This window comes from Puma concolor, chromosome D2, assembly GCF_028749965.1.
Source record: "Puma concolor isolate L17-30 chromosome D2, mPumCon1.1.hap2, whole genome shotgun sequence".
In the NCBI taxonomy this organism is placed as follows: domain Eukaryota; kingdom Metazoa; phylum Chordata; class Mammalia; order Carnivora; family Felidae; genus Puma; species Puma concolor.
In genome coordinates, this window is record NC_141677.1 from 82,203,342 (window position 1) to 82,229,783 (window position 26,442).

Sequence of the window (26,442 nt, forward strand, 5' to 3'; positions counted from 1 at the left end):
GGAGGCAGGAGGTGTCAGGAGAGACTTATTAGGGATGATACCTGAGATGAGTCTTGAGGAATAAGCCAAGTGAGGAAGGGAAAGGTATTCTAAGCAGAGGAAAAGCACCAGTAAACACAGGCTTCTGGAACAGCTTGTTGAACAACCGTAAGCGGTTCATTCATTCAACAAACACTTCCTAAGTGGTGAAAGCATCAGGTACTGGGGAGCCAAGTAAACACCTGAGAGTGCTGATTGGTTAGAAGAACTGATACCGACAAGGCAGAGCAATCCATAGATGACGAAGTACACCCCGAGCTGGGCTGGGAGCTGGGGGATAGGGAAGGAGGAGGAAGGCCGACACTGATACAATACAAAACCAAATATAAATAAGCTTCTTAAAGCGTGAAATTCTGGAAGTAATGATCCATGTCACCCACAACATTAAATTTCAATCACTTACATCAGAAACAATAACACAAACGCACACACAGATCACTTAAAAACGTCTGAACAGAGGAAAGAAAGCAATTAACAAGCACTCAGAGCTGGAAGAATGGATCCACCTTCTGTAACTCACATGAGCCCAATTTCTCCTGCCCTGAGGAGTCCCCCTCCCTGACTGCCCACTTCTCCAGGGTTCTAACCCTGGGAGTGGCCTCAGGAAATCCAGTCCCTTCTCCAGTTTCACTCCACAAAAGGTGCTGAAAGTCACTGGTCCCCTCACAGCCTGAAGACCCCTTCTGCTCCCGGGACCCTTTTGGCAGCTGACCTCTCTATGCGGAATTTCTGGGTCTCTGTATCATTGCTCTCTACCTTTTCATAGGCCATTTCCAGCACATTTTTCTACTAAGCAACATCACCAAGGGTTCAGGAACTTACTTCTCAAGAAGACTACAATATATTTGAGTCCTGAAAAAAGAATTACTGCTGCCTCAGAAAAATCCCTTCTTACGAAGAATTATACAGACTTAAAGATTATACAGAATTTAAAGATTACTGGAAGCTGAACTCTAAATGTGTTTAAAAGCTTAATAAAAATGGTATTTTATAAAAATAATGCATACTCAGAAAGAAAATTGGAAAATAAAACTTTAAAGAATAAATTTTATTTATTTTTTTTTAAATTTTTTTTTCAACGTTTATTTATTTTTGCGACAGAGAGAGACAGAGCATGAACGGGGGAGGGGCAGAGAGAGAGGGAGACACAGAATCGGAAACAGGCTCCAGGCTCTGAGCCGTCAGCCCAGAGCCTGACGCGGGGCTCGAACTCACGGACCGCGAGATCATGACCTGGCTGAAGTCGGACGCTTAACCGACTGCGCCACCCAGGCGCCCCAAAGAATAAATTTTAAATCTCTTCATCTGATCTCTCAGATGTGTTTATGGACACACAGAAAAAGACATGTTTTAAAAATTAGGATCATAATGCATATTTGCTTTTTAAAATGTTATCATTTACCATATCATGCACAATTTACATGTTCTTGAACATTCCTGAAAAAGAATAGTTAAGCATAAGTTAGTGGTATTATATACCAAAAGAGTCACCAATCTTCCTAATGCTAGATAAGTTAAATTGCATCCAATTAAAAAATTTTTTTTTTAATTTTTTAATGCTTTTATTTTTGAGAGAGCGAGATAGCATGAGTGGGAGAGGGGCAGAGAGACAGGGAGACACAGAATCTGAGGCAGGTTCCAGGCTCTGAGCTGTTAGCACAGAGCCTGATGCAGGGCTCCAACTCATGAACTGCGAGATCATGACCTGAGCCGAAATCGGACGCTTAACTGAGCCACCCAGGCGCCCCAATTGTGTCCAATTTTTTACCGTAACAAATAACAACATATTACCCTACAAAATAGGACTACAAATACAAAAAACGATAGCCAAATCAATACATGTTGAAGTGCCTACAAAATGCATTATAATATCTAATTCATTGTTAAATATAATTTGTAAGAATGTTTTCTTACGTTTGAAAACAGCTTGTAAGTGGAGCTTCCTCAGTCAAGGACGTGTGAATATGCACATAACGGGTTATCAGAGCCTAATGTGAGCTACAAGTTAAGAGAGCCAAATAACCAGCAGGTGAAATTAATTTTTCAAAAAGCTCCCAATATTTTACAGCAATTGCGAAGGATGTGGCCATATTTAACTACGCTTGATAGGACATTAGATGCGGAGTTTGAGCGTAAAAGAGCCTAGCATCTCCCAACCTTTCACACGGCCCTAGCTATTTCTCTACCTCCTTGCTACTCAAACCACTGGCATCGTCTCCTGTTAGTCCGTTAGAAATGCAGAATCTCGGGCCCATCCCAGACCTATTGAATCAGAACCTGCGTGTCTACAAGAACCGCAAGTTGTTTCCCTATGCACGTTAACGCTGGAGAAACCCTTGGATCACCCCAGAACGCCCTTTGCTAGCTCCCTGGGGCCTGACAAATAGCATGCATTCCGCAGAGTTACTAAGCAAAGGAGGGACCTTGCAAAACACTGGTGAGGTGCCATCGCCTTTGAAATGCATCCCTTTAGCAAAGGCGGAGGGTCGTCCTCCCCACGGAGCCCCGCCGCTGCTACACTTGGGGCTGCACCCACACCCGCATTGTGATGCTGGGGCAGGACGCCGAGCCCCTCACCTGGGCACCGGGTCTCTGCCTCACTGGGCCTGTCTGCCCCTCGCCTGGGCACCTGCTCTCTCCTTCCCTGGGGCTGTCAGCCAGTTAGTAAGCTGAGGGGTCACTGACGGCTGGAAAGGCGGGAGTGCTAACACTTAGCCACTTTATTTCACGGGAGCCGGGGTTAAACGGCCACCCTCACCTCCCCGCCCACGCAAGGACGACCTCGGCGAAACTGACATCCCAAAGCCCAAGTCCCGAGAACTGTTGGCCAACAAAGATGAAAAGCGTGCAAGGGGTGGAGCCTGAGAATCAGATACCGCGAGAAGTGGTCTCCTGAAGAGGCTCCGACAAGCGCAGGCGCACTACAGCTCCCGCCCCTGCCGCAAAGGTGGCTGCCACTGGAGAAGGCGGAGCCGGGCCTCTAGCATAAAGCTCGCGAGATTTGGACGCGTCACTGCCCCTCCTTCCGGTCAGGAACCGGAAGTGCAGTGAGCGGGGCGTCTCTGGCGCTGGCTCCGCTGTGGCACCGCGCCGCTGGGCCCGGTTGCTGCCGCGGCTCCTCGGGTCCCGTTTTGCCTCGCCTACTCTGGGCCGAGGTGATGGGGGACTCCAAGGAGGCTGGGGCCGAGTCGCCGCCGGCCGGGGCCGCTGCTCGGGGAGGGCTCAGCCTCCTGTCCCAGGGAGAACCCGAGGAATCTTCAGCACAGGTGAGTCCGCCCTGGGGCGGGACCTGCCGGGCTCCGGGGGCTTCGGGCCCGCTTCGCCGGGGAGGGATGTTACGGTTCCCGGCGGCTTCGGGTGCCTTCTCCGCGCCTCCCGGGCAGTCCCCCAAATGGAGTGGAAGCCCGCGTGTCTGTCGTCAGGTATTCGGGTTTTTGCGGGCAAGTTACTCCTATCGCAAGCAGTTCTGGCTTTCCACTCGGCTGTAACCGAGAAGTGAGTTAGAGACGATCTCCGCTCTCAAGGAGCGAACCCGTAAATACGTGGTTCCAGAATGTGACACAGTCATGCAAAGCTGAAGGGCAAAGAGAGGGTGTCGGGGGCTGGGGGGAGCTCGCCGACATGGGAAGGAGATAATCCTGGAAGGGTTGCAGAGTGTCCGCCGGGCCGAAAAGGGAGCGCGTGAAAGGTTAGTGAAATCGGACACTGAGCTTGCTTGGGGGTGTGCGAGTGAAGAGTGTGAGGAACCCCCAGCGCCTTCCTATGAAGTTAAAGGTTGAGAGAGTGTGTGTAATGAACTGACGACTCAGTTACCAAACGTTTGCTTGAAAACAAACAAAAAAAAGCCCCAGGGATTCCTGGCTGGTTCAGTCCGTAGAGCATTTGACTCTTGATCTCTGGATCCTGAGTTCAAGCCCCACGTTGGGCGTAGAGGTTTCTTAAAAAAAATGAAAACAAAAAAGCCCCAGATACCGTGTAACATGCTACTTTCTAAATGATATTCAAGTGAAAGTAATACATCTTGAATAATGAGCAGAGATTTTATCCAATCTCACATTTCATTACTGTAACGCTATTGACTCTTCCTTGGTTCCTGCTTGACCACTGTCTTAGCTGAAAACCGTAAACATTATACTCCTTGACTCTTGTTTTTCTTTGAAATTATGTGAAAAACAGCTAAGTAAATGCTTGCATTTCTTGCCATTAGAAACATGTAGCACATAGTCTTGTGAAGCCTGACGTGGTGGGATTTCTTTTTCTTTTTTTTAAAGGTGGCATTTTAAATTCCTAGTAGTGTCATTAAAGTTTCGTCCAATGTGTTAATTAGGGATCAGCTTTATTTCTTGGAGGCAATGAAGTGAAGAGCCGAGCTGTGGTGAAATACTCTTCTGCCCCTCCTCGAACAGCATTTGCACGCCTTGAAGAGAAAACAGACTTGAAACTCCCACCTGCCAACTGGTTGCGAGAGAGTGCCAAACTAGGGCCGGCAGGAACTACCATTCTTGGCAATAGTAAGAAAAGCAAGCCATTTTCAAGGTAAATATTAATCAGTGGCGTTTTTACCTGTCTCCCAGCAGCACCCCCCCCCCCCCCCGCCACCCCCCGCCACCCCGAACTCTAATATTTGCTTTTTCAGTTTAACTTATAATGCTCATCATCTTGGTGAGATTTCCCTTTAGGAAGAGGTTGTATTTGACTTTCAAAGTCCTCTTCCCCCTCCTAGAGGGCTTATGTTCCAGTCTGAAGATATCAGTTGCGAATACTTCTTTCGGGTCTGCATCATGTTCTCAACAGATCTCAGTTTTAGCCACTAAAATTCAATCAGCTGTTTTATTTTTAGCCAATCTGCCTACCTTTTGACTATGTGGATACCAAGCATCAGGGGTGGCACCTGAGGAGGAAAACCCTTAACACTACCTAATCTGTCCTGGGGAGTTTTCATTAAATGGTGCTGGATTATTTGGTCTGAAAAAGCCTGATGTAGAAACCCAGCATGTTGGGTGACCTACACTCTGACACTTGCTGAGTCAGTTGCTGGAAATTCTGCTGATGGTATTTAAGGGAGAGAGTGGCCTGGATTCTTACAGAGAAATCTCTACTAACATGTAGACTATTTAATGTGTAGGATTCTCTTATTTTTCCTCTCTGTGATTGAACCTAAAATATGTCCATATAACATACAGCAAGAGCCATAAATGCATTAATACCTAATGAGTTCTGGGGCGCCTGGGTGGCTCGGTCAGTTAAGAATCTGACTTCTTGATTTTGGCTCAGGTTATGATTCCCTGGTTAATAAGATTGAGCTCTGGCTCCACACCCAGCCCAGAGGAGTGTAAGATCCTGTCTCCCTCCCCCACCCCCTTTTGTCCTTCCCCCTGCTGGATTTCTTTCTCTCTCTCAAAAAAAAAAAAAAAGAAAATCTAATGAGTTAGTAGTTTAGAAATCATCCTAATGCCTCAGAAGGTAAAAGTTGTGTTCGCAAAATGTTGCAGCATTATTTATACTGGCAAAAATTTGGGAGTAGTCCAAATACCTTCCTCTAGGAGAACGACTTAATTATATGTCAACACAATTAAATATTATGAAGTAATTTAAATTTTAGTTACATCGATTGTGTGCAAACAGTGCGTTGAGTACTTTATATGTTTATCTCTTTTAATTCTCAAAACAGCCCTTTGAGTTAGGTTCTGTTAACTGATTTTTAAATGGAAAAACTGAAGCTTAGAAAGGTTAAGTACTTGCCCAGCCTGCATGGTAAATCATCAGCATGTGAAATGAGGTGGTCCTAGGTAAGTATTCTGAACCTCTGCCGCTTACTGACTGAAATGTGGCGACCTCAGCTGCCGTTCAGACTTAGAGATTATAGATGTGCCTCACGTGGTACCTGACACAACATTTTTTTTCTTTTCTCCTTCTGGCTGAATTAGTGTCAGGTTCTGGGTTTTTTTTTTTTTGTTGTTGTTGTTTTGAAAAAGTAGTATTGATTGTATATCCTCTAGCAACACAATCCTAGAGACTAAAATCCTGATAAATGTTTGTTTATATTTTTCTTATCTCCCCACCTAAAAAAGAATAGTATCTTGAGGTGTTTTTGTTTGGAGGTTTTTTGGGGATTTGTAATTACAAAAGAAAAAAAATTGTTGATTTTTTTTCTAGATGTTTCCTATTGCTTCTAACAATTATTACTATATTCTATCAAACGTAAGACGTGATTAAGTCGCATCATTGTTCTGCGTACCACTAAGAAGGAAAGGCTACTCCACTCTAATGGCTGTAGGCAGACTGATTTCAGAGATGGTAAAATGTGGAAAATGTGTGTCCTGGGAGTGATGAAATACTGTATTATAAACTCCTGCTTATGTCGTCATGGGCATGACGGTTGTGGCCTTTGTTCCCCCCATTAGCTTTGGAATGGCGTACGACTTTATTGATTCTGTGGGAAATGATGTGGATGTCGTTTCTGACTCTGAAGTAAGTGTCTTTATTGGGGACTGTAGTTGGGGTGTTTATGCCCGGGATTTGTAGCATGCTGTGTTCTGTAGCCTTGAAAAATTACTGGTGAGATAAGGCACAGTCATCTGATTATCGAATATCTCGTTTGCTAATAAAGTCCTGCTCGGCCACCTCTCCTTTCAAAAAGGAAGGACCAGTGCCCAAAACACGGGCAGTGGCAAAACAGTGATATTGGCGGTTGTACTTTTATAGTGGCAGGTATAGCTGATTATAACGTTCGGGATGATTTATGTAATGTTACCAATTGAGAATTAAAAACGGTACTTAGAACAGAATCTCCCACTCCTTAGTTGGGCGGTTTTATTTGATATGCCGAAAGCCTAGGTCCTTGTGAAAGTCTGACCTACACCCTTAACTTTAGGAAATTCTTTTGTGTAAAAATAAATCTTGGACTGTCGTTTACATTAACGTAGCATGATTGGTAAAGTGTAGGTGATTGTGTTTGTAAAGCTCTGTCTTCTGTATGTTTGTATTTAGCTCTTCGTGTCCAGTACAGTTTGTATAATGTTAGGGGAATGAAGTTTATTATGCTTTCAAACCATGAAGATTTGAAACCGCTCAAGTCACAGTAATAAGGTCTTTTTCTTAAACTGTGTCTTCTCTTAATTTTTCAAAGAACATAAAAAAGCTCCTGAAGATTCCCTACAGCAAATCCCACGTGAGCATGGCTGTACATCGCATCGGAAGGACTCTCTTGTTAGACGAGTTAGATATTCAAGAGCTCTTTATGAGATCGTCTCAGGTAATACTTTTTTGTGGAAAAACAGCCATTAAAGCATTATTTTAATCCAAAGAAAGGCTTGGGTGGGCACGCAGTCCAGCACTTCGGCAGCTAAGAAGTAAGATGTTGCGCAGAATGTAAAGAAGCTTTACTAAAGAAAAAAATAGAAAAGAGAGTGAACGAAGAAGAAACTTCCTGGTAACCAACAGCCAGGAATCTTGCAAGGAAAAGGGAGGAAGCCAGTGAAGAAAGTTGTGAAAAAAATGGAAATTTAAGGGAATAGTTAAAATTTTTGAAAGATCCTTTGATGTCTCCATTGAAGAGACTCTCATGAAACATGACTGCCAGGAAATGTGAAAAAGGTTAGAAGTTCTTCCAATGAAGACATAGTTATTGGAATTAATTGGTTTGCTGAAAGCAGAGCTTCTCAAACTGTACCTTGATAAATGCCTATTCCCAAACCCCCCATGTGTTGATGGTGGATACTTTTTATATAAAGCGTAATAGCAATGTTTCAGTTTCTCAAGGCTTGCGGTCTGTTTCTGTACTCGGACTGTTGGCCGTTCAGTCTGCACGTGTATGCTTGCCGCTGGTCAAGCTCTCGGGACGTGACAGTAAATCACAGTGGTCGTTTGCCGGCAGCTTAGAGTTTTGGTGTTGCAGACACATACACAGATAATTTCAGTGTGGTATACGCACCGGGGCTTATTCCAGGTACCGAGGAACGTGTTACAAAGAAGAATCACTTGTCTTAGCCTGGCTCACAGAGAAGAGAAAGACAGATTTCCCAAAAGAGGCGATAGACGTTGAGTCTAGAAAGATAGTGTTTGAGTATGTGTTTAGGAAGTAGCATTCCAAAAATAGAGTATTTCCTATAAAAGAGTAGCGGGTGACAAATTGTCTTGACTACGAGTTTGCTGTATTTATCGTTTTCTCTTGTCACTCAGACTGGTGACTGGACGTGGCTGAAGGAGTTTTATCAGAGACTTATCGATCAGAAGTGGCAGAGGAAGAAAAAGAGCAAAGAGCACTGGTATCAGAAGGCTATTCTTTCCAAGTTTTTATATTACAGGTACTTGGCGACTTGTTTGCATTTCCCTTAAGGAAGGGGAAACTGATCCGAAATTTAATTTTAAGCTCGTAAAAGTAATAATTGAAGTTTTGCAACTGGGGTATTGTTGACCTTGCAATGTCTCGTCTTCCTTTTTGTAACGGGATTTACACTTGATCGTGGGCTTTGGGTTTTAAAAGCTGGTAGACCGTTCCGTGAGGTTAACTTTAGTAACCGTGCGATACTTTTCTTTCTGACTGGCCAGTATCAATGGCGATGGAGCTGCTCAGCCCGTCCCCTCTGCTGCGGAACAGCAGGGACCGTCCAGTTCAGATCAGGCCACTGACTCCGATGGGGCTTCCTGGCCCGCCCCCTTTGAAATGCCTTCTTCAGTCTCTGAGGATCCCAGTGCTTCCAGTCAGGTTAGTTAGTCCTTAGATGTTAATTCGGTAAACTCCTTTAAGAAGACAAAACCGGTGATCTTGTTAATAAAAATAGATGAATGGGAGTAAAAAAAAAAATGCTCTAGTTTATGGCCTAAAATTAGGAAAAATACTTTTTTAGACTCTCAAGACAGAATCTACAAAAAATACTATGAATGGCTAGATCAAATTTTTTAATTCACAAGATTTAAAAATTTTTACCAGCATTTAAAGTAGCTTGCCAGTATGTTTATCAGTACCGATTATCTCCTGGAAGTCCTAAGAGTAGTATGTAATCTGGTATATCTTACACTTTAGATTTATAATAAATGCCTGTCAAATATTGAGACTCACAGGCCTGTTTGTAAGTGAATACTGACCTTCTTATCTTAACTTGTAGATTGTTAAGCGTCAGACTGCCCTTAGGATTTCCTGGATGAAGTTCCTGAGACGTAACCTGCATTAACGTTGTAAAGCTTTTAGAAGGAAGAGAGAGTAGGGTGTCTGTTTTGTGTCTTATTTTCTGGGATTCTTCTTATTTCTTGTTTAGTCTTTTTTACTGTGTCTATCAAAGAATAAGGTAACTGCAGAGATGTAAACTGTGCATGTCTGTTTTTAGGAAAATGTACTCACAAGGTTGAAGAAGATAAAGTAGGATTTTTAACGTGGTAAATTGTGTTTTTTCTCTTGTTCTATACTCCCAGGTATTGAACGTTATTTGTCCAGATTGGTGCTATCCTCCCAAACTATAGGGTACAGGAGGCAAATAGATTTAACTTGATGTGAGTTTTAGTAGGTTTTAAGATGGAGAAAGCTAATTAAGTTATGTAATGTATTTTAAGTTTTTTCCAAAGGCAGGCAAGCTATAATGAAAAGGAAGGAAATCATTACCGTGCAAGTTCACATGGTGCTGACCTCCAGGAGGTGAGGGTGTTGTGTACATGAGAAGGGGCTGGGTGCTTCGTGCCAGCAGGGTCCCATGTTCTGACCTGCATAATGATTACATGGATATTTTGTCTGATAGTTAGTCCTTCTACCATTGGATTTCGTTTATGCACTTTCTTGTATGTGACTGTATTACACTGACAGTTTTTAAAAACTCATCGAATGTTCCTTGACTTCAAACCCCACATATTACAAAAGGACCACATAACGGAAATACCTAATCTGCCACCCATCTGCTCGTCTCCCAGCCTCCTCATTCTGTCCTTCCCTTGTTTAAGGCTCACTGTGAAAAGTCAGGGAAGCTTTTGAGAGTCTATAGACTTGTATGTGGAGGAAGCGACCTGGCATCTGCTTAATGCCTTTTACGCCGCGTACTCTGTGCCGTGTGTATCCGTATGTGTGTACGTGCACATTTTTTTCATCCTTGGAGCTTTGTGTGTATTAAGCGTTGGTGGTATCGTCTTATAAATAAGTAAACCAAAGTTTGTACAAGAGGGTGTTTGCCCGCGGTCACAGCTGGTGAAATCTGAGTGAGGATCTAAACCCTGAACTTTCTGACTTCAACCTTGCAGCAGCACCCCACACAGCATCCGTGTGCTCCACGCGTGTTTAGAAGGGCCCTGGGAGCAGTAGGATTATCTGATTATCCTGGCCATGGCATGGTCCCGAGCACTGCTAGCCTGCCATAAAGATATTCTTTGACAGAATATTTGATACAATATTACACTGCCTAAATTTCAAATTTAGAGATTTTTGTTTGTGAATTCTCGTTCCCAAAACAAACCTTGCTAGTTTGAGGCCTGTGTTAAGCAAGGATGGAGTTAAATAGGTGTCTGGGTGGCCTTGGAGCCAAACTTTGAGAACGTTATAACCTAGAGCCCGGACTCCCACTGAAGCTACTACCTGACGAGTACAATTTGGGGATTTGGTCCAGAGGTTGATAACTTGTCTGGATAAACAAAAAAGTTTTGAAGTTCTTTTGGGACTCTTGAAAGAGATTACAAGACACAGCAAAAGCAGTGGAAGTTCTCCCCCACTCCCACCCCACCCCAACCTCACTGCGCTTGTAGTCGAGTATACGCACTTCACGGGCAGGTGCTGAGCCGATGAGCACACACGTAGGTCAAGAGGTAAATTCATAGAACAAGCAGTGCACGTGGCACGTAAGCTTTCCGATCTTGGGATCTGTTGCGGCATTGACGGTAATGCTTGAGGCAGTTGTCCCCAGTGGTTGAAATTTGAGTGGTGGACTGAGTTGCCAAAGATTCCTCTGCCTTAATTTTTTTTTTTTTAAAGATTATATTCCACAGATTGTATTAAGAATAAAACGTATTGAGAGATTAAAGAAGTTTGAGAACATTGGGTTTTATAGAGGGGAAGTTGATTTTTCTACTACAGAATCTCTTAGAGGCTTTTTTTTACATAATAGGCATTGTTATTCTCCAAAATCAAGCCTGTAGTGAGCGGCAGGCTTCAAAGCATCCTCTGGAAGTTCTTCACCGAGTATCCTAGGGACTCGTATTCTGTGAAGCACACATTAGACAGCAAAACTAGAGGCTGTTCTGATGACGATGTCTCCAGGATAATACGGCTGAGGGTCGCCTGGCTGGCTCAGTCAGTAGAGCATGCAACTCTTCATCACGGGGTTGTAAGTTCAATCCCCATGTTGGGTGGAAAGATTACTTAAAAATAAAAAAAAAAAAAATACCTATATATGTATATATATGGCTGAGGGTGTTTTGTTTTTTTTAATGTTTTTTAACATTTGTTTATTTTCGAGAGACAGAGTGAGAGTAAGGGTGGGGCAGAAAGAGAGGAAGACCCAGAATCCAAAGCAGGCTTTAGGCTCCGAGCTGTCAGCACCAAACCTGACACAGGACTCGAACTCACAAACCATGAGATTATGACCTGAGCCGAAGTCCGATGCTTAACCAACTGAGCCACCCAGGCGTCCCATATGGCTGAGGTTTCTTAAATACTTTAAATTCAGTAGAGATGGGGTGGGCTGAAAGAGCAGTGGTATTCAAATTTATCCAAAAAAGAGAAAAATGTTAAACCTTTGAAAGCTGCAAACAATCTTTAATCTTTATTTGAGATCTAAGTGTGATTGGCTTATTAGAATAACTGTAATACTTAAGAGCTGAAGCAAGCCACCCAGTGGTGAGAGTTAATGATTTGTAGTTTTAATTCACAAAAATAGATTTGAGGTTTATGTTTTGAATGTTTAGGTAATAACTCTTTAAAAGTAGGCCGTTTGTAAGAAATGATGGCAGCGGAGTCACTCCTATCCTTGCACTTTTCACAGGGAAGTGAGCCTCTTGAGCCCTCATACATAGTGGGGCATGTGGCCTCAGCACCCAAAGAACAAAACCTGACTACTTTATTCAATGACGGGGAGAACAGTCAGGTATGCTTTCCATGGTGTCCGAATCGAGACACCTAATCCCCAGTCTACTTTGCCATTTAAAAACTAGTCTGAATTGGAATTTGTAGGGGGAAAAAATCCACTCGATCCTGAAAATTGCTTTCTAAACATCTCTGTGATCTTTTAGCTCTGTGACTTTAATTTACTTTGTCTTCTTTATCTTTTTCTAGTCTTTCTGTGACTCATGGGGGGAAATTATGGATCTCTTGTTTACTATGTAATAGTCTCTCCCATTTTGTTTTAAATCAAAGGGTCTTAAAAACGATTTCGTTCGGAACATCTTATGGACATTTGAAGATATACATATGTTAGTTGGCTCCAACATGCCTATATTTGGAGGAGGCAGATACCCAGCAGTCAGCCTACGTCTCAGGTAAACCAAAATGATACTCCTTTAGTGTCTGTGTTTCATCTGCTTTCTCTAAATCTCTTTGGGCATTATCCCCTTTCTCTGGGTTTTTTACCTTCCTCCTGGGCCCCGTGAATTGAGATGGGCACGGTAAGGAAGAGGGGTGCTATCATCAGCAAATGCTGAAAGCCCTGTAGCTGGGTTTTCATTCCAGTCCTTAATGAGCGGAGTCGGAGATCTGTTGCACAGGCTTAGTCTTCTGTCTGAATGTATAACTTGTAAGAATAGGCTATCATTAGTTAAGGGGATAGTTTACCAGCTTCCTACTAACTGATGGTGAACACTTGAGTTAGTACTCCGGAGATATTTTGGCCAGTGTGAATTAGGTGATTGGGTGGTTAGTCTTTCACCTCAGGTTGTATGAGGAGCATGCTGTAGGCTCACAGTCATCTGCTATCGTATTTACTTCTACTCTTAATGAAAACTTGTATGGATTCCTGTTAGAAACTCAAGCGAAGCTTATGGAAAGATGTTAACACGCCACGTGAGCTACATGTGTGTATCTCATCAGAAAAGAAAGCGTATGTGGCATTTTTCATCTGGGGAGAAGTGGTGGAAGTCAGTCTCAGATGGTTTTATTATGGAACATCTCAAACTGAATAATTGGAATTGTGTATTTCTAGGGACAACAACAAGCCGATTAATGTGCTTACTGGAATTGACTATTGGTTGGACAACTTGATCTGCAACGTACCAGAGCTTGTGATGTGTTTCCATGTAAATGGAATTGTACAGGTAAGTAAGATACAGTGTGACTTCTCTAATTTTCTCTCAAATGCAAATGGGTGTGGAGAGTACCTCGCCAAATTTCCTGAGGCCCCTAAATACCAGGCTGTCTTTTCAGCAAGGAAGATGGCTGTAAATAAATGAATGAGCGTTTTCACATTTGAGTGGGTGATAACAGAATTCCAGATATTACAGGAGTATAATTTTACAGGTAATTTGTGGGAAGGTCATCATACGTGGAAACCTACATCTGTAATCATAGATCTCTGATTTTAACGCCAGGCACTCATAGTAGTTAATTACCTAAAAGTGTCTGTACAGTGGAGATATTTGTACACTGAACAGCTATCTACTCCGTATACGTGGAGTTTTAAGGAAAGACTACAGCAATAGTGTGTAAAATCAATTGCTTATATAGCAGATTGTTATGGAGCTGGTGGTATTTATGAGGCACTTTATCCCCATTGCAAATGTTGGGGGAAAACCACTACCCAGAAAGGTAAAATACTAATGGGAAATAGCAGGGTGCAAAGGAAAAGATAGGAGACCATCGATTATGTGTTCGAAGTGCAGTACACACACAGAAGTCTGGGTGATCGGGGAAGGTGAGATCACTTCTGTTTTGGTCTAAAAGAAGGACTTCCTGGAAGAAGTGGCCTCTCAACTGGGTCTTGAATGATAGCGTCTCGGAAAACAAGAGATGAATGTTCTAAAAGACTAATGTAAGGTGTAAGTAAATGAAGGGATTGATGATAAACACAGCTGGGGGACACAGGATTCACGTAGCAGAATGGCAAATAGATTAGAAAAGCTGGGGTCAAATGATGGAGAGTCCCGGATTCTGAGTTAAGAAGTGTGGGCTTGGTTCACTTAATAATCTGGAATCTGTGAAGGCTTTGTGTCTGGGAGGTGAAATTCGTTGTGTTGGAATCATAATTTGGAGAAGGCACGAGAAACGGACACGGAGGACTTGGAGACAAGACTGGGGAGCCTCGCGTTATCGCGAGCACCAGGATGGACTTCTACTACAGAGGGGATACTCAGAAGTGACAGCAAGAATGGCTAGCATTTACTGAGTACTTGTTTTGTTCCAGATACCTTGCTAAATGCTTTACCTGCATTACTCATTTGATCTTAGGTGCTCGAATACCATTATTCCCTCTTGATGAAGAGGGAGACTTGAGGATCAGGGCGCTCAAATGAGTCGCCCAGGGACACATGGCTAGTAAGCGGTGGTGCCAGTATTTGAACCTGTGTCTGGCTGAGGCCATCCTTTTAACCATTGTGCTCCAACCCAGGGGCCTGTTAACACACTTGCTTGGGTCCCTTAGTGTATCGGGATAGGTGGGATCTGTGTATCTGTCAAAGAAAGGAAAAGAAAGGGGGCGCCTGGGTGGCCTAGTCGGTTCAGCGTCCGACTTCGGCTTAGGTCATGATCTCACGGTTTGTGAGTTCGAGCCCTGCCTCAGTCTCTATGCTGACAGCTTGGAGCCTGGAGCCTGCTTCAGATTCTGTGTCTCCCTCTCTCTGCCCCTTCCCCACTCATGCTCTGTCTGTCTGTCTCTCTCTCTCTCTGTCTCTCTCTCTCTCTCTCTCAAAAATGAATAAACGTTAAAAAAAGAAAAAAGAAAGCAAGCTTGTATATGATTCTGATCTGCACCCTCGGTTGGGAAACACTGCACTGTTACCCTAAATGGCAGCCCTTAAGGAGAGGCTGGGGCAGGAGGGGGAGGTGCGTCAGAGGGAATCCCAGAGCCTGGGGACTAGAATAATGGTGGTATCCTTGCCTGAGATGGGACATTGAATTGGTTTAGGTGAGGAGGGGGGTCTCTCTGCGATCGTGTGTTCTGCTTGAGGAAAGCATCGAAATGTCCGTGAGCATTTTGAAGTTGCAGGCTTTAGAGAAGGTGGGGCTAGAAAGAGAATCTGAGCGCCATCTGCTTGGATACTGTTGAACTTCATCACCATGGGAATCTTCACCTCCAGTGTTGGAGCCTTTCCCCATGTGGGTGAAAGGGAAGGGGGCATTCAGAGGGAACGAGATCCCCAGTAGCACGGTGTACAATCCAGGAGAAGAGCATCTTAAGGAAGGAAATTACAACTTGGGGCTTTAGGTGAACGAGAGGGATGAAAACCAACCTTGGGAGACTGTTGGTCTTATTTTCCAATTGCTTTGGAGTTTCTTAAAGTGTGGTAAGAGGCATTTAGGGAAGTGTGAACAGAAGAGAAGCTAGAAAAATGGAGATCCTTTAAAAGTCATGGTAGTCGTGTCCACGCAGCCTGTGCTCTCACTGCTGCCTCCCAGCCCCGTCTCCCTGTCTGCAAAGGGGTAGAGTCTGTAGCCTCAGGGAAGAGGACGGTCTACCGAGGAGACTTTCCAGGTGAGTCTAGTGTCTGGGGGGGGGGGGGGGGGGAAGAGCTTGCTGGGTGAAGTCCGCCTTGTCTGCCACCCTCCCAGGTGAAAACCACTAGGTGGAGTAGAAGAAAGGGTGTGCTATGAGCTGCTGCACGTGAGGACCGGAATAGGATCACACCTAAATCTGTGGTTCTAAATCGGTGGTGATTCTCGCTTGAGACTCACTCCTGTGGCAACCGACGGCATTGCCGACAGGTGGGTCCCATTTCCTTCAGAATGCTGGAGCCGTAAAAAGATTGAGAACCAGCGGTTGAAATTCTTCCAGGCTGCAGAGATCTCTGACTGCAGGATCTATGTATTTGGTTCCTTTTTAGTAAGAGAAGTGTTGCCGTCTAGGTGTTTTTCTGAAAATGTATTCTGTGTTTTGCAGAAATATGAAATGATAAAAACAGAAGAGATTCCCAATTTGGAAAACTCGAACTTCTCTACGAAGGTCATAAAAGACATTGCACAGAATATTTTATCGTTTCTGAAATCTAATTGTACCAAAGAAGGACATACCTATTGGCTGTTTAAAGGTAAACGAATTCTTGAATGACCAATAATGATTGAGTGACTCCAGTAAACTGAGGTTTGTTTTCCTTTTCAGCAAGTGGGAGTGATATAGTGAAGCTCTATGATCTCACTACTCTTTGTGAAGAAACCGAAGACAAGTACCAAAATCCGTTCACAATGCCGGTGGCTATTCTCTTATATAAGTGAGTGCTTGGAGAAGTAAACTTAATTGAATTTTAAGGTGTATGGCCACACTATCTAGGTTAAATCTTTTAAATACCCTTTCGGTTTTTGTGGCTTAAGAGACGAAGTGTGTATATATGTATACAGACTCTGTCAGTGTCCACTTGTAGGGGATGAATGCCATATTCAAAAGATACGGTAATGGTTTCTGGTATTTCTCATACTATTAGAAGGTAGGAGGAGCATGCTTATACTTGAGTCTTGCAGAGAATGAGGAATGGGTGTGAAATGATACAAATATTTTTCTAGGGTTGCTTGCAACATGATGATGAAGAAGAATCAAAATAAGAAACACTACGGAACTATTAGAACATTGCTTCTTAATTGTGTTAAGTTGTTGGACAAAAGCAGACATCCTCAAGTAAGATTAACATTTACGTGTTCTTTGAAAACAGTCTAGCATTCTGATAGAGAATTGTTGCCTACACATTAAAGCTGCTCAACGCATAGTCTGAACTGCCCCATTACGGCAGCCAGTAACCACATGTGGCTGCTGAGCACTGAAAATGTGCTTCATCTGAGTTGGGATGTGTTTTAAGTGTAAAATACACATTGAATTCCGCATGTTGTGTGTACACGTTGCATGTTGAAATGATCATGTTTTGTGCAGTGGAACAAATACATTAAAATTAATTTCCCCAGATTTGATTTTTTATAATTTAGGCACTAGAAATTTAAAACTTCCTATGTGGCTGGCTTCCATTACATTTCTCTTGGATAGCCCTGTTCTCTAAATTTAGGACTCCCGTAATTTTCACCGAGTAGTGCTGTTTTTTCCTTTTGTCTTACCACGTCTAGAAGGTAGAGAAACTATTTTACGGTATTTACAGTATCTTTTAAAAGATCCATTTACACGCGTGGACCTTGTTATCACTTTGTTGTGTAAATTAGGTTCACACTCCATACTTCAATGTACAAAGCCTCTCTCAAAACAATCCTTGAGCCGTGTGCCCCACGATTTCCCATTCTCCTTACCCTCCGGTGTCTGAATCTGACAGCGGCTTTGTGGTTACTGCTAGTTGTATCCCATTTACGTTAGAAAAAGTTGTGTCACGTGCACTTTTTTTAAAGGCCCAAGTTAATTTTAATTGTCGCCACATCCGGTTTGACTATAAAAGTTTACCCTAGAGATTAAACCAAGAGAACTTTTTTTTTGAAGAAAAGTGGCAAAATAATTTCTGAACTAAATATTTAGTTGATGGAGGTGGTGATATTTTGTGGAAATTGGATAGTTTATGTGAAAGTTGGAAACTGGTGTTAAAATTATTGAATGTGATCAAGAATTAATAACAAATAATAGAGTGGAATAATAATGGTAATACATAAACACTAATTTTACAAGATGCCCGGATGGACTTTTCCTTCATTAAGCTAGTGGAGGTTTTTTTCCCCTAGAACCAAGGATCCTGTAACATGTATTAGTTGCTTATTAAAACCCTTATTAATTCATAGCTTATAAAGAGAAATTCTGGTTTCTCAGTTAATATGGAGTGTTCTCTTGCTAATACTTCAGTTAAAACACTACACACGTTGGGGCGCCTGGGTGGCGCAGTCGGTTAAGCGTCCGACTTCAGCCAGGTCACGATCTCGCGGTCCGTGAGTTCGAGCCCCGCGTCGGGCTCTGGGCTGATGGCTCGGAGCCTGGAGCCTGTTTCCGATTCTGTGTCTCCCTCTCTCTCTGCCCCTCCGCCGTTCATGCTCTGTCTCTCTCTGTCCCAAAAATAAATAAAAAACGTTGAAAAAAAAAAAAAAAAAATTTAAAAAAAAAAATAAAAAAAAAAAAAACACTACACACGTGAAAACTTTTGTCACCAGTTGCCCCCTTTTTTAAGAGGTGGGCTGGGGATAGAATAATTTCGGGAAATAAACATACCAACCCAGGAAGATTTTTATGGCAGACCTTTGACTTGGGACCAGTTCTTTCTGAGTGTAACGGTCTGGTGGAAAAAGCCTGTTGCAGACCTCCAGAAATCTATTAGTACAGTAGTAACATTCATTCTGCTTTAGAATGCTCGGTTCTGATGACAATCACACACATTTCCTTTTGTTTTTTTTTCTTTTTGTAAGATTATTGCTTCAGCCAATTACATGCTTTCAGAACTTTTTCAATTAGATGAACCTAAAAAAGAAGAAAGTTCAGAATCTCCTTTAAATGAAAATTCTGATGAAAGTTACAGTGAAGAGGAGGAAGAGCTGGCAGACAGCGATGAAAATGGATCCTATGGCACCGGTTCTGATCCATCAGATGATAACAAAGCAGTAGCTATCATTAAGTCTGTTGGAGAATTGTCAGTTCCGGAGAAATACAAATCCATTCATCAAATCCGAGTAAGCGTTTTTGTTAAAGTTTTACCAGTGGTTAATTGAATACAGCTAGCCTCTCAAAAGAAGGCATTACTTCGGGAGATCCTTTATGGTCCAGGGTCAAATTTGTAATTGCCCCAGGGTAACTGATCCAACATGCAGACCGATGGCGGGCAACGTGCAAATCGCACATCAGTATACTAATTTTTACGTAGGAGACTTTCCTTTGCAGTGACCAGCAGGTAGTCATGTCTCCTCACTAGGGTCTTCCTTCTCCGTTTCTGGGTTGCTGGGAAACTGCATATATTGCTTGGTGAACGTAGAATAAGTAGACAGGAGGTGGCTCATTGGTCCATTTGCGAGGAACCCGGTATCTTATCCCAGGGCTACAGGACAGGACTTTTTCAGTGACTGGACCATGTCAGCTCGATTGAACGTATCTCTGTCCTGGTCAAGGTCTGGTAGACTCAGTGACTGGGCCATGTCAACTAGGTTGGACATACCTCTGTCCTGGTCAAGGTCTGGTAGACTCAGTGATTGGGCCATGTCAACTAGGTTGGGCATATCTCTGTCCTGGTCAAGGTCAGATAGACCCTAACAACTTCCCATCCTTCGATTTCTGGTGATGTGGATTGCATTGACTATTCTACCGTCAGTCTTTCTCCAGACATTAGAATGAAGTTTCTGTTTTCTGAATCGTAACTACCTTCCAGTCCACCCTGTGATCAGATCCAAGTCAGCCTTAAAAGACACTGGCTATTCGCTGAACTGAGATATGGTCCTATTTATAGATCATCTCTTAATGTAAGCTCAGAGTTTAAACTTCCAGGTGGAAACGTTATATCCGGGGAAGCTTTTAGAGGACCTCGCTGTCTCCATAAAACATTGCCTAGCTTTTTGACTTCCTGCACTCTCCCTCTCCTTTACCTTCCCCTCACTGCCTTTTTTCCTGCCTCAAGCTCGTCAGGATCATGCCCAGTGGAGGCATCTGCCGTTGCTTGTGCTCAGCACGTCCCGGAAGTTTGCGTGGTTGCCTTTTTCTAAGCCTTAAATCCTGATGAAAGTGTCGCTCCTTTCAGAGACCTGGACCACTGTAGCTAAAACCATGTTGTATTTTTCTGTCCTTCTTGGAGGTAGTGATCTGTCCCTGAGGTTTGTGTTTGTTTCCTTTCACTAAAACAGAAGCTCCCTGTAGGTATGGACATTCTTGTGTCTCGAGCACATAATAGGTGCTCCGTAAATACTTGATTAAATGACTGTGGGAAAAGTTACTGTCCATCCGAGTTTTCATGCACTTTCAGCTTGAACTCCACAGTAGAATTGAAAAAACTGTTTTCTCTGATTATGAACAGAACTTCTGCAATCAATAATTTTATGTATTTGGGGAACTGCGTTGTAAAGACCCTGGATTTATAGGTCTTTTAATTAAAAGATTTTAAGTAGATGATAATTAAAGACGTAGTGATACGTTAGTTGACTTTTTTTTTTTTATACATAGACCGTGATTTTTATTGCTATCCGAGGCACTCAAAAATACAGTCATGGTATTCCTGTAAACGTGTCTCTAGTGAGCCTTGCCTTATAAAACGTACTGTTTGAAGTACAGTCAGCATGGCTTCCACGCCTCCGTTTCAGCCTCCTGTGTCTGTGGACAGATTACTTCACATCTGTGCTCGCTGTAAAATGAGAACAGTGATTCCAGCGTTGCAGGAGTCCCCAAAAGTGACCTGCCTCGCAGAGGCCCCTACACGTACTATCACTTAGTAGATGTAGGTCATTAACTGGTTCTGCTCCTACTTAAGCACATGAATTATACGCCGAGACCACTGGCGATCCTCGTTAACTTACTGCCAATTGGGGTACTGTTAACTGCGTGTTGCCAAGTAGCCGTGCTGACCAGGGGCCACATTGCCCTCTGAGATGGGGTACGCGTTTACCTAAAACATTACGTTCTTGCTGTGTCGTAACAGAATTATGTTTAAAACTTTAAGAATTGAAAGTCACATACACTTGGGAAGATCTTTTCATCAGGCAAGATTTTGGTTGATGCTTGTATCAATTTAATGTGCAGTTAAGGCGGCACGTTACCTCACGAAGCTGAATGCGTAAGCAAATGTTGAAGTTATTGACGTGTGGAGTTTTAGTAATTCCCAGGAGCCGAGAGCTGTGGAATTTGTCATGGGGGCGGCCTACTAATCACTTGAAACGTCTGTTTCTGAAGCCCAGTTGCACCTTTCCGGTTTGCCATGACACCGAGGAGCGCTGTAGACTTGTGCTCAGCTATGTTCTGGAGGTAGGCCTTCGTTTGGTCTTCACTGTTTCGGTGAACTTGCACTTGGTATGCACATAGCACTTGTTTGTTGGTGACTGAAGTCTATTTTCAGAGTGTACATTTTCCTACATGTGTTCAGTGCCTTGTATCTCGTTTATAGTTGACCTTTCATTATGTGTGTGATAACTGTTTCTCCTTGCTTAAAGGGGCTAAAATCTGTGGATAGCAGCATTAAAAAAGAAAGCGACCTTCCTGCAGCTGACCCCAACACCCCGATCCCATTAAAATATGAAGATGAGTCCACAAGGGGGGGTCCTGAGGGTCTGGAGAAGCAGATGGCCTTGTTTTTGGACAAAAGTAAGTTGGATTGATGTGCAAATAAGGACTCTTCTATAGAATGGTGTACTAGTCCTTCATCAGTGGCAGACTTCTGTCAATTAAGGCATTCATTGGAAGGAATTCAGGAAAAGGATGCCGTGTGAATGGAAAGTAGGGGGAAATACCGTTTCATTCAAAGTATAAAACAGAGGATAATTTTGATCCTTTATAGCTACTCCTAATAGGTTCTGCTCCTTCCCCCTGCAGCAAAGAGCTGATGCCTTCGGCCCAGTAGGGTTCTCCTAAGAAATGACTTCAGTTAAAGCAGCTGAGTGTTGAAGAGCAGACTTAGGAACCAAACTGCCTCGCTTCAAATCTTGGCTTTGCTAGGGCAAGTTCCACTTCTTTGAGCCTTGTTTTCTCTCCAACTGGAGACAATGGTGCCTGTTTTAGAGGGTTTTATATGGATCAAATGAATTAATACATGTCAAGTGCTTAGAGCCGCGGCACATGTAAGCCCCATAGAGTTGTTGGCTGTTGTTACCCCGTGGTTCTTGAATAAACCAGAAAGGGCACTTATACGTTGTCTGGTTGGTTCCTCAGGGAAGTCACTTCATGAAGAGCATGTGGACTTTTTAAAAGTCTGTTTTGTTTAAAAAATGTTTTGGAAGCCTGTGTGTATGAAATACCAAATGCTTTCCTGACTTTTCTTCTCTTCACAAACATAAGTTGTAGGTAGGGAAGTAAATTTATTTCCCTAGCGTTTATGTAGTGCTTGCTGTGTGCCAGGCTTGAGCCCCTCTGCAGTGAGAACACCAGGACTTGAGACATCGCTGCCTTTTTTATGGCATTTTTTTTTTTTTTTTGAAATGCCTTTTCTTCCTTCCTTTCTCCCCAACTCGGCTGTTGAAAATCCCATTGATGTATGTTCAAGATCTTTACGCTCCCGTCTCTAGTCAGAATTGATTCTCTTAACCACTTTATCCTTGAGCACTTAATTTTGTCTTCTGCTATAGTTAGTTGTGCCGAATGGTTTTCTGCGCGCACACCAATATGGTTGTGAGCAAAAATTGTGTCGTCTTCATCTCTGGTGTTCTCACAATACCTCAGATGCAGAAAGTTCATGCAGTAGCAGAGAGAAAAGAAATCCATGCATTAAAAAAAACCATAATAGAGATTGTGCCTTCATTGCTTTGAAAGACTTGTGTCGTTGCTGATCGAAAAAAGAGAAATCTTGAGGCTGAGAGACTGGGGAGGGAGGGTTCCTGCAGCCATTTTGTTTTCATCTCTGTACTTGCACTTAATCGATTTCGCTGTGGTTTATGTTAGCAGCCCGTCTGCACCTCTACTCTGGGAGATCTTCAAGGAAGGAGGCCATACAACAGCATGTCACTGTTGCTGGTGCCTAGGACAGTGCTTGGCACAAAAAATGACCATTTGTTAGATGAAGAAGATAGTAATAGGCTGGACTTTAAGTAAAGAGTGTTCCTGGGAGAGGAAATAGTCCACTGCGGGGGGTGGGGGGGGTGTGTGGAAAAAATAGGCCTCTGTGTAGGCAACAAGCAGTAACTTGACTTTGGCCGATGGGTAGTAGGGGTGGAATACTGCGGAGGAAGACAAAAACGTCCTGTAGGAAGTGGGGCTAAGGTGCATAGACAGGATTTAGTAAGTGGTGAGAAACCATTTCAGTGTTCTAGAACAGGGGTTCCACCGCAATTAAAGTTTGTTTTAGAAGGGTAAACTTTCTGGCCGGTTGGCATGTAGACTGGAGAAAGGACAGGCCAGTCATGAGTTTAGTTACATGTGACCCTGAAAGAGAATGACAGAGTTAACGGCTGCAGGGAGCAGAAATCCCAATGAGGGTCCATTGAAACACTGCCATTATTCTCTATTGTTAAGTAGTAAAGCACAGTATTTACCGGTCTTGTTGCAGTTATGGTACCTAAGCCTGGACCGTTTCTGTCAAGAAACAAATTATTTTTTTATGGTGAGACTTAGGTTCAAATAAAACGTGCTGCCTTCTCTCCCCCTCTCCTGTCATAGTGGGCTCCCTTCAGAAGGGTAATTATTCCAGTCAATCTGGAATGATCCCTGGTTCTTGGCAACATAAAATGAAACTCCAGCTGATTCTCAAGTCATCAAAGGCCTATTATGTTTTGTCTGATGCTGCCATGAGTCTTCAGAAATACGGAAGAGCGTTACGATACATTAAATTAGCTTTGCAGAGCCACGGTAAGTCGCTGTAAATTAATATGTTTAATAGGCATTGGGAGGGAGAACAGAAAAGGCATTTGAATCACAATGGAATTTCACTCCTGTTTCTGTTGTAAAACTTAATTTTGAAATAACTTTCTGTTCTTGAGTCTGTTACTCAGGATTTTATTTTCTGCTCTGAGTGGTTAATTGTCCCTTCCTTTTGACACCCAGGAAGCCATATGTAACGTAAGAAACTTGGGTACAGTGGTACAAAGCTTTCAGCTAGTAACAGATTTTCTTAATATTCATCATACCAATTTTTCACGCACCAGTGTCTTTTCTCTTTCCCGTCCTTTCTGCCTAGATACTTACTGCTGCCTCTGCACCAATATGCTTTCTGAAGTGCTGCTGTTTCTTTCTCAATATTTGACGCTCTGCGGTGATATCCAACTAATGCTGGCCCAGAACGCAAACAACAGAGCCGCACATCTTGAGGAGTTTAATTATCAAACAAAAGAAGACCAGGAGATCCTGCACAGCCTCCACAGGGAGTCCCCGTGTCAAGGTGCGCCGGCCAGGCCTGTGACGCGCACCGGGCTCTTTCTTGGGTCCAGCATAGGTGACCGGGGTGTGTCTGGAGAAGTGGCGGAAATGTTAGCGTTTCAGTATTGCAGTTCTGTCGTTCTGCTTTCTTAACTTTAAAATCGAGTGTGATTCCGTGTGTATTTGTGCGTAAAGTGGTTTCGAAATCGTTCTAGTTGTAAAATTAGAAATTCTCAAATAATGATAAAATAAGCTCTAAGACAGTTGTGTTGACCTTTTACTCCTCTTTCCGTCCAGGTTTTTCTAGGTGACCTTGCAGTCCACTAACCAAGCCATGATTTTCTTTTGAAAAGGAATTAACAGTTGGTAAAAGTGAATGAATTACCTTCTGAATGATTTCCAGGGGCTCAGATACAGAGATCATTTTTTTTTTTTTTTTAATTTTTTTTTCAACGTTTATTTATTTTTGGGACAGAGAGAGACAGAGCGTGAACAGGGGAGGGGCAGAGAGAGAGAGGGAGACACAGAATCGGAAACAGGCTCCAGGCTCCGAGCCATCAGCCCAGAGCCCGACGCGGGGCTCGAACCCACGGACCGCGAGATCGTGACCTGGCTGAAGTCGGACGCTTAACCGACTGCGCCACCCAGGCGCCCCAGAGATCATTTTTTAAACTCCGTTCATAGCTGACTATCTTAGTGAATATATATATATATTTCTTTGTTCTGGAGTTGTCAGATATTAAAACTCTGAAATCGGAGTATTATTCCTAGCGGCTGTATCCCTGCCTCTTTCGGTACAGTCGTCAGCACACTGCAGTTAGGGCAGTCAGTGAGCCAAGAGATCAGTCCTTCTACTTACCATGGAATTGTCGTCTTTTGCTCCTGAAATGTTTACTTGATGTCCACCTCCCAAAAACTTTTGGACACGTAGTATCTAGAGAAGTACATTGGGGAGAAATGTAGTATTTCTTCATTTTTTTGCCCTCTCTCTTCCCCTTCTTTCCTTCTGAGTTTCTCAAATGATCATTTTATTTTCATAGACACAGTGAGAAAACCTTCAGTGTGTTTTTACCACTCCCATCAAATTAATTTCATTGAAAACACTTGTTTGTGAGCGTGGCATTCTCTCATGTTCCAGTGTTAACGGCAGTAGCACTCCCTTTTCCCCTCTTGAATTTTGAGCCCTGCACTCAAGTTTACTCCATTCCCACTCCATAGCAGGTTTAAGTCTTTGAGCTTAAGTCTTTGAGCTGGTAGTTTCTTCAATGAGTTAAACTTACATCGCAAGCCATCATGTACTTAAATAGCATCTGGTAGCAATCAGAGCTTTATTTCAAGAACTATTTCCATTGATTAAAAAGAAAAAAAAAAAGATTTATTCTGTATCTACAAACAATTTTAGGCTTGTACCAGTAAGCAGGTGTACTTGGTAAAATCCAGGTCTTGGGAAGTTTTTGGTATTTTTAGGAAAATATTTCTTTATTCAAACATTAATATCCCAGGAAAATATGGTTTTTTAAATGAAGGATCTTTACTTTGAAACTTAAAATTTTAGTTGCATTGATTGAATCTTAGGTTTATACAGTATTAAATTTATTTTGTGGTCTTAAAAATGTGAGATTATGTAGATACTAAGGAAGAAGGGTTCATGTGACTCACGGTGATTTTTTTTTTTTTTTTTTTAAGGATTTGCATGGGCAACTGATTTGTCTACAGACTTAGAGAGTCAGCTTTCAGTTAGTTGTAAGTGTTACGAAGCTGCTAATGAAATCTTGCAATTTAGTGACTTAAAAAGCCAAAACCCAGAACACTATGTACAAGTATTGAAGAGAATGGGTAATATCAGAAATGAAATCGGTGTGTTTTACATGAATCAGGCAGCTGCACTGCAGAGTGAGAGAGTAGGTGAGTATCTCCTTGGAGTCCTCTCTTTATTGCCTATTCTGGTAGAAAATCATGCTGGTTTTGTGGTTTGGGCAAAGAATTGTGGCATTTGATTTTATGTATAAAGGGGTGCTCTCTTAAAGAATCTTTTATTCTTAAGTTCTCGAGAAATAAACAAAAAGCCATTGCCCTTTGAGAGTCCTCATTTCCATGTCCTCCATTCTGCATCTGATCCGTTCAAAAGTGAAGCACACAGCCAGCGATGCTAGGCTCTCTGCTGGGTATGTAACTGAAACCTAGTTTCTCTTCCGTGTCAGGAAGCCAGATAGAAATGTAAATCTTTGGAAAATGCCATGAGCACAAGTACAGTCCAGAAGAGTGGGGACAGAGGTTCATTGAAGATGTGAGGTTCTTGGAGGGCTTTTGGGGAGAAGGTGTGGTTCGAGCAGGTTGGTACGTGATACACAGGATGTCGGCAGGCAGATATGGGAAAGGGGGTGCTGTCCACACAGAGTAGGCA

The 26,442-nt window shown here is 42.8% G+C and overlaps 1 protein-coding gene across 4 annotated transcripts in view; it reads left to right on the forward strand.

Moving 5' to 3' along the window:
- Positions 1-3,057: 3,057 nt before the first annotated feature.
- Positions 3,058-26,442, forward strand: part of EDRF1 (erythroid differentiation regulatory factor 1) — a 67,653-nt gene continuing 44,268 nt past the window's right edge. For 3 of the 4 annotated variants that reach the window (XM_086681131.1, XM_025918016.2, XM_086681133.1), the window contains exons 1-18: positions 3,059-3,305; positions 4,367-4,575; positions 6,444-6,510; positions 7,169-7,294; positions 8,221-8,345; positions 8,590-8,746; positions 11,997-12,098; positions 12,368-12,489; positions 13,149-13,260; positions 16,038-16,185; positions 16,257-16,365; positions 16,655-16,766; positions 18,473-18,733; positions 20,931-21,002; positions 21,188-21,338; positions 23,343-23,531; positions 23,860-24,060; positions 25,725-25,943. In XM_086681131.1, coding sequence (XP_086537257.1) covers positions 3,198-3,305; positions 4,367-4,575; positions 6,444-6,510; positions 7,169-7,294; positions 8,221-8,345; positions 8,590-8,746; positions 11,997-12,098; positions 12,368-12,489; positions 13,149-13,260; positions 16,038-16,185; positions 16,257-16,365; positions 16,655-16,766; positions 18,473-18,733; positions 20,931-21,002; positions 21,188-21,338; positions 23,343-23,531; positions 23,860-24,060; positions 25,725-25,943 — 2,590 coding nt within the window. In that variant the 5' untranslated portion in view covers positions 3,059-3,197. Of the gene's footprint in view, positions 3,306-4,366; positions 4,576-6,443; positions 6,511-7,168; positions 7,295-8,220; positions 8,346-8,589; positions 8,747-11,996; positions 12,099-12,367; positions 12,490-13,148; positions 13,261-16,037; positions 16,186-16,256; positions 16,366-16,654; positions 16,767-18,472; positions 18,734-20,930; positions 21,003-21,187; positions 21,339-23,342; positions 23,532-23,859; positions 24,061-25,724; positions 25,944-26,442 lie in introns of all 4 variants that reach the window. The other variant, XM_086681132.1, reaches the window with a different exon arrangement.